Below are 8009 nucleotides of genomic sequence, written 5' to 3' on the forward strand. Positions count from 1 at the left end.
TTGGTTGAAAGAGGAAAGATGGCATACCCAGAGCTGCCATGTACTTCCTCTATTCCCCAATCCCTCTGTCATAAGTGGAGAATTGTTGGGGTTGGAAAGGACAATAAGGTAAAGGGGAAATATCTATAAATGCAGTTACCCAGATACATCTCAATAGACTGTTGAGCCACGTGCCTGGGAGTATTCTTTGCATACACAACTAGGAGCAGGAGTATTCACTGTAGAATGGCTTCTCTCCATACACTCCATGCCAGCCCCGAGCTTTTGGCTGAGTCCTTGGCAGGAGCAGCTGTAGCCAATGAGCTCAGCTTGATGCTTTTGTGTAGAACACCCTGAGCACTCGCTGGCGGATCTGTCGAGTCTTCACCCCATAAACAAGAGGATTGAGGGCAGGTGGCACAAGAAGATAGAGAGTGGCCAGCAGAACATGGACATGATGGGGAACATGGTGCCCAAAGCGGTGAGTGAGGAAAGAGAACATTCCAGGAATGTAGAAGATGAGAATGACACAAACATGAGACCCACATGTACTGAAAGCCTTGAGTCTGGCTTTACCCCCTGGGACCTTCAGCACTGCCTGGAGGATGAGGGCATAGGAAATGCCAATGGCCAGGACATCTAGCCCAACTACCAGCAGTGCCACTGACAGCCCATAGGCTCGATTCACTATGGTTTCAGAACAGGCAAGTTTTACCACAGCCATATGCTCACAGTAGGCATGGCTTATGACAGTGGCTCTGCAGAAGACAAGATTCTGCAATAGGATGGGGAAAGGGATGAGGAGGACCAATCCCCTCACTAGCACCACCATCCCAATGCGCCCTATGATCCCTGGATGCAAGATGGTAGAATGGCGCAGAGGGTGGCAGATGGCTACATAGCGGTCCAGAGCCATGGCCACAAGTATGCCTGACTCCATAGATGAGAAGGCATGAATGAAGAACATCTGAGTCAGGCAGACAATGTACCCAATCTCATGAGCATAAGCCAGGAGCACTGTGAGGGCTTTGGGTGCAGTGGAGGAGGCCAGGACCAGGTCAATAGCAGCAAGCATGGCCAGGAAGAGGTACATGGGTTGGTGCAAGGAGGAGTCAGTCCAGATGATGAAGATAATAGTCACATTGCCCACTAGAGCAAGCAAGTAAAGGACACCCAGGGGCAACGCTATCCAGTGCTGACTTTCCTCCAAGCCTGGAATGCCTACCAGGAAGAAAGAGGGCTGGGGTTGCCTCCAGCTGGAATTGCTGAGGGCCATGATCAACAGCACAGAGAAGGAAGAGTGAAAAGACACCCAGGTCACGACTTCTCCATTCTTGATATGCTAAGACACTGTGGAGATCCAGCTACCTTGTTCATCAGAGCAACAGGTGACTTAAGCTGCAACACAAGGGAATAAAGTTAGACTCAGGGAAGAAAACCCTTTCTGGATACAAATGTTTTTCAGATGAGCCTTCCACACATCTGAACTGGATTGAGTCTAGCTGTGATGTGAAATAAGAGCAAACCCTGAACACAGCTACTTGAGAGAGATGTTAACTCTTCTGCTCAGTGACTTAAATTTTGAAACTGTCAACTTGAAAGCATTGTCTTTACTAACTGTGTAGGTAGTGCTGAAGGCTAAGTCTCCTGTCACTTTGACACTCATCCCCTGCATCCTCAGGACACAGTACTCAGTAGTTATTCCTGAGTTAGGCTGCATCCCACAATCTTCTTCATCTCATTGCAGTTGGCTCCAGGGTTTCAGGATCCCTTCCCTTCCTCTTCTGCATGTTAACTAATCCACTGCATGGTTTTAACTAGTTAATGTGCTTCAGTTCATTCCAAGCTTATCTTTGATGGAAAAATATTCCTGTGATGCACAAATTTATTTTTTTGTTTGCTTACCTAAGCCCATACACTTAACATTCAAAGCTGGGTGGTTTACCCAGTCTTCCCAAATATGCTCTACCTATTTTATATCAGTATTTCTGTGAAGAAATCCCTATGTATGTATCCAGTTTGAAACTGATACAACTGTAGTTTATTCTACAACTGATGCCTTTTGTCCCTTCTATATTCCTCATTTATCTTAACTTCAACATCTCACAGTCACCCTTTTCCCCTCTTAGCTCCCAGTGTTATTGCCTGAATATACATTCCATATTTATCTTACCTGAATTTTCCAGTTATGCATTTATATTTGTTATGTATCATCTTAATCAACTCTCAACCTCAAAGTCATAGGATCTTCCTATAATTCAACTATTACTAGGTGACTCCTGTATGTAGAATGTTTTGGTGAATGTAATGCATGGGATAAATCACAGACGGGTAGGCCAGGTTTGGAGACTATCTTCATTGAGTTTCTTTTCCAGTGGTTGTGTGTTTCTAGTTATACATGTTTTGCTGTCACCATTGCAACACTGTTGTAATTATACAATCACATAGGCTTACTTTACATGGGATTCTTGTGGTTCTGTCTCCTCCCTCCTTTATCTGAATTGATTCCTTTCATCCATTGAAATCCAAATTCCAGGGCCCTTTCCTTCACAAGAACTCACAGTACTTTGTCAACCCTGATAATACTGTCCATATCTTATGATTCTCCTTTATTTATCTATACCATTTGATTCTGTATCATTAGAAAAACTCTTTCAGTGTCTTACAATCTTAGAATCAGATTTCATTAAACTTGGTAGTTCAAGCTTGCCTACTGACCTTCACAACAAATAAATTCAAGTTCCAAAAAATATAAACCATGTCTATTTCATATTCTAGTAATAAAATTTTGTCAGGCTACTTAAATTTTCTAAACCTTGATTTCTCATATAATATATATGATATATATATATAATAGTAAAATAAATAATGTCATCCATGCAAATTGTTATTAATATCCATCAAGTTATACATTTAAAGTCTAGATGCATGTTATTCTATGAATTATGATTACTATTATTAACGTTATTAATAAAAGATTATTAAGAACAAAATCTCAAGAACCTTTTCATTTTTATTGGCAGTCAATACTCCCTTGTGTTTCAAACTTTTCATAATGCCAGTGTCTTGATGTTATAATAATTCATTGCTATTGCCTCTGTTTATGCTAACAACAAGACAGAAAAGTCACTGTTTAACCTGTTTCATGTTATTCACACTTCAAAGTTTACAACAAAAAGTTGGGATGATATGTCTGTGACTTTCTATCTGTATTAAGAGACAGATGCACTATGAAATAGTATTAATCTATACAGAGGCTTAGACATATATCCATAAAGAGTCAGGCATTGCTCAGTTCTTGGAGATTACACAGCAATAGATCAGTCTGAGTGACTTCTTCATAAGTCAATAATGATCACAATAAGGCCCTGAGACTCTGTATATAACAACTACACAAGCCAATTGCCTATGAGCACACGTGTCCCAGCCTTTGCTTTTCTTCCCATCTGAACTTAAAGAGTGATAGCTCTGTTGAGAGCTCCATGGTAATTTATTCAACTACAAAAATTCATCCATCAGTGCTCAGTATTCTACACAAAGAGAAGATTAATTTTCTTTGCTATCCCCTTCAGAGACAAGCTTCAGCCTGTTTTTTCCATTTTTAAGCTGAGAAACAAAAGTACGACCAAACATTTCGGAAGTATGTCCAAAGCTTTTACAGGAGGACTATCAGGGGAACTGAAGAGTAATGATGCTATTCCTTGGCATCAGCTGCCTCTTTGTGTTCTGTGACTTGTGTGTACAAAGTAAAAACCTGGGGCTGCTTTAAGTAAGTGGTCCTCTGTGAGCCTTACTGAAAAGAAGAAAAGCCTTTGTCTTCAGGAATCTGAACAGAAACATGCATTTAGCTCTCTCACCAGGAAGTGGAAGACAGTTAGAAAAGGACCAAGGCTGTACTTCACTTACACCCTTGCAGATCCAGCCCAAGCCATCTGTCATTTGTCAAGTCGTGCTTGAGTGCTGCAGGGCAGTCTGACATGTCTCTCTTTGTCCTCAATTATAATTCTCTCACTGTTGTGTGACTGCACTGATTACCTTGTACCATGAGATCATCCAAATCCTGAAGAGTGGGAATGAAGTCTTACTTATGAGAGACTTCCCAGAGCAAGATGCAGCATACCTGGAATCCGATTTGTCCTGCATATGACTGGCTAAGGAAACACATATCCAAATGTTTAAATTGCACAGCAAGTAGGTAAGTATGCAAAGGTCTTAAAAGACCTGAAACTGTGGGAACTTGATGAAGCAGAGGCTGGACTTCAGGGATAAGCACATAATAAGCAGAAGAGTGTCTGCTGAGAGGTGACCATTGAGTCTTGATGTTCCCCACCCTACAAGACACTCTGGGTGCTTCATGGGAATGTGGGCTCTGCTGGATCTCAGCTGTAAGAGACAAGGACAGAGTTCTAGATGTGTATAGGAAGCAACAGTGACTAGCAGTCACTTCGTTGACTGCCTCTTGAGCAGGAAGTCTGCTGTATGGACTATGACAGGACTTTCTCTCCTTAGTCTCCTAAACAGTGACCCTGACTCTATGAAGTAGGAAAGAGAAAGACGAGAACACAGGCAGAGGTGTAGAAGCAGTGGATCGATGATAATGCCCTGACATAAGAGGAAGACAGCACAGTCAAGTACTCAGAGACACGGCTCCAACTAACACATCCCAGAACCTAACATGACAGGCAGGACAGTCGTCCTTGTCTCTGGGCTGTCCTCAAGGATGTGTCTGTTGAAGCTCTGTGTCAGCTGAGGGAGAAAAGGGGAAAGTTGCCACACTCAGGAAGGTTCTACTGAGCTTTCTCCCTCAGTCCCAGAGCTTCCACCTCCCCGCTCCAGCTCCAGAGCTTCCAGGCACCAGTGCAGCCTCATAGTGACACCCTGCTCTAGCTTTGGAGTGATAATAAGGGAGACTTTGTGCTCAGAAGGGCTGCATAGCAGTTTCTGAATGTTGGAGAGAAAATTAAACACATCACTCAAGACCTGGGAAGCTAATCTTTCCGATGTTGTAAACACAATTAGTAGCTCTGGAAAGACTCAGAGAAAGGGCCTGCATCCTCCTGTGCTAGTGTGCTGTGAGGACGAGAAAATGAGACTGTGTGGAATGGCCTGTGAGTGTCTCCAGCTGACCATGAGGCTCAAGAGATCAGTAGGTGTCTGTGCACTAACAGTTAGCTTGCAGGAATGTGTCCTCTGTGATCTCTGTGTCCTGTGCTTTACTCCCCCTGACAGTGCCTAGGCCAGACCTGGAAAGAACAAACATTCTGACTCAGGAGAAACAAATCTAAAACAACTAAGAGGTGCTGGGCTGGAGAGAAAGCTCAGTCGGTCAAACCCCTGCAGTGCAGGCACTGTGTGCCAGATGCTCCATCTCACTGGCCAGCCTGAGCCAGTGAACTCCAAAAACATGAGGTGGAGAGAGACTGAGGAAGACACCTGCCATCTTCCTCTAGCTTTCTCATGCAGGTTCATCCACCCACACTGATGCACACACCTACAAAGCCATATACATACACACACATACACAGACTACCAAGATGTGTTAAACCAGTGTATTCGCAGAGTTGCAGCCCCACTAACCAAGCTAAGAATCATTGCCACAGGACTGTGAAAAAAAATTAGCTGTCAGTAGGTTTCTTCCACCACCAAGTTCCAAATCTGACCTCATTCTCCACAGCCCAAGTCCTGTGCCTCATCGTGTCACTGGTTGTGAAAGTTATGGAAGTCCCTTCTTAACGTTTCCTCAAAGGAGGGACTATGACTGTGAACAGGCTCTGGGAAAGGGTATTAATACCCACTGGCAGGTCTCAGAGGACTGGCAGACACCTTTGGTCAAAGCCTAAGTTAGCCTTCAGACTGGCAGGAGAGTCACAGGGTGAATGAACTTCCCAGAGGTTGGGTGGGGGTGGGCAGGGAGACAAGGCTAGTGGTGGCACCCACTCAGAACTGTGTGGCTAGGCTCTGTGCAGTGCTGACAATGACTCCTAAGCCTGAACACCCTGAGAGCTGCACTAGGAAATGCGTACTCAATCTTACAAACTAGTCTTAGGACCCAGTAAAACAATCTTTGCATTTAACTGGTGCTGTGATTCTATGTACTAGAAGTATTAGTTATTGGAAGCTTATTATAGTCATTTTCCTGTGGTTAAAAAAAAAAGGCCACTCATGCCAGATCAAGGAGTCCTAATGGGTTTGCCAAAGCATCTGAGAAAACAGTATAACTTCTTTGTCCACCATGCCTTTTTTATGCCTGATATTTATTGCTCCCATATCTACTTAACAATAAATTCTCTGAATTTGCACTATAAAGTCGGTTCCTGAAGATTTAGGACCCAAATAAATGCTGACTGCCTCAGACTGTGGATCTTCCATCATCATCCCCAGTGTTTACAGCTCTCCTGAGAGCAATGTTTCTGCTCATTGTCCTTTCATTCCTCTCATCAAGAACTATTTAATTCATGCTTCATGGGAGACTATCTCTATTCATTCCTCACATAAATGCACACAGTTCTCAACTTCCTATTTTCCACTTTTATAGTGGTACAAAAGTGATAAGCATTCTTCCCAAGCCATATAGTTTTGAATTTTGATCTTTTCCAAGTTAATGTATGTAATAACATCTCTTGTAAGTGCTAGATAATGTCACTTAACTCTGGTTTCCAGGTAGCCAGACACTCATGGAAGTAATAAGCTGATATCCACAGCACACTTTGCTAGTAAGCTAGTGTGTTCAATAGCATAGGTGTATGAAGTACATTTGTGACTTACAATGTCTTTAATTTACAGTAGGTTTATTGACTGTACACACCACCATAAATTGATGAACATCTGTTTTATCTACTACTCCAGGTACTCTTCTAAGTGTTATAAAAAGAAATCATATGATACAGCCCCCCTGGGGTAATATATATTAAATGTAACATAAATATTAATAACAATTAAAGTGTTATAGTTTAAAGATAAGGCATGTTAGGCACATAATGGGAAGACCTTCCAGGTGTAGGGGACACAAGTATACCTTAGTGATGCAAATCAGTAACCAGAAGAATTGGTTAAAAGTGAAAGTACATGTGAGTAGGCTAATGGTACCAGTTTGAAGAAAGAGATTCTGGTGCTTCTGTTAAAGATAAGAAAGAATTATCTTCCTCTGTTTTTCTTTACCTTAATTTTGGGGACATGGTCTCTCAGTAAACCTGGAGCTCACCATTTTGGCTATACTGACTGAGCAGCAAACCCCTGTCTACATCCCGCTAGAGCTGGGGTTACAGATGTACCCCTCCATACTTGGCTCTTATATGGGTGTTGGGGACCTGAATTCAGGCCCTGCTACTTTTATCGCAAGCACTTTGCCCACTGAACCTCCTTCTCAGCTTCAACTGCATATATTTTAAATTCTGAACAATTTCCAGTTTAAAAATCATTCACTGTTAGGCAACCCCATAAAATGTCAAGAAATACCTGCATCACACAACTGCTTAAGCACATTTTTCTAATTAACATTTTCCTTTATTTTACATCCCGCCCACAGTTTCCTCTCCCCCCCCACTACTATCTACCCCCCTCCTCATCCACCCACTCCTCCTCCATCTCTATTCAGAAAGGGGCAGGCCTCCCATGTTCTTGAACATAGCATGGCCCATCAAGTTGAGGTAGGACCGAGCCCCTACCCCACCCCTATATAAAGGCCAGGCAAGGTAATCCAGCATGAGGAATAGGTTCCCAAAAGCCTTAAGCACATTTTTCTAAGAGTACACTTCATCTTGAAATATTTAAGTTCTTAGTCAAAAATATTTACTTTCAAGCGTATGTACTCTCAGTTTAGAGTGTCCTTTGTCATTTTTACTTTACTTAACTTTCTTTCCCTTCCTAGCATTGCTTCCATATTGTGTTTGTCTTCTGTTTTTTCATCAACTCCATAAGGAATAAGCTGTATGCTGCCAGTTCAGATACTAAAGTGGCCCTAGCCCCTGTGGGCAATGAGGAGAGAAGAGATAGACTGGAGCTTAGGGCATGAAAATTCCCTTCAGCCTCTC

At 42.6% G+C, this 8009-nt stretch overlaps 1 protein-coding gene across 1 annotated transcript; it reads right to left on the reverse strand.

The window, feature by feature from the left end:
* Positions 1-304: 304 nt before the first annotated feature.
* On the reverse strand, positions 305-1255 carry LOC114687240 (olfactory receptor 52L1-like). Its single transcript, XM_028861941.1, has one exon. It carries the CDS (start codon positions 1253-1255, stop codon positions 305-307), a length of 951 nt encoding a protein of 316 aa, XP_028717774.1.
* Positions 1256-8009: the final 6754 nt, after the last annotated feature.

This window comes from Peromyscus leucopus, chromosome 1 (genome assembly GCF_004664715.2).
Source record: "Peromyscus leucopus breed LL Stock chromosome 1, UCI_PerLeu_2.1, whole genome shotgun sequence".
NCBI lineage: Eukaryota > Metazoa > Chordata > Mammalia > Rodentia > Cricetidae > Peromyscus > Peromyscus leucopus.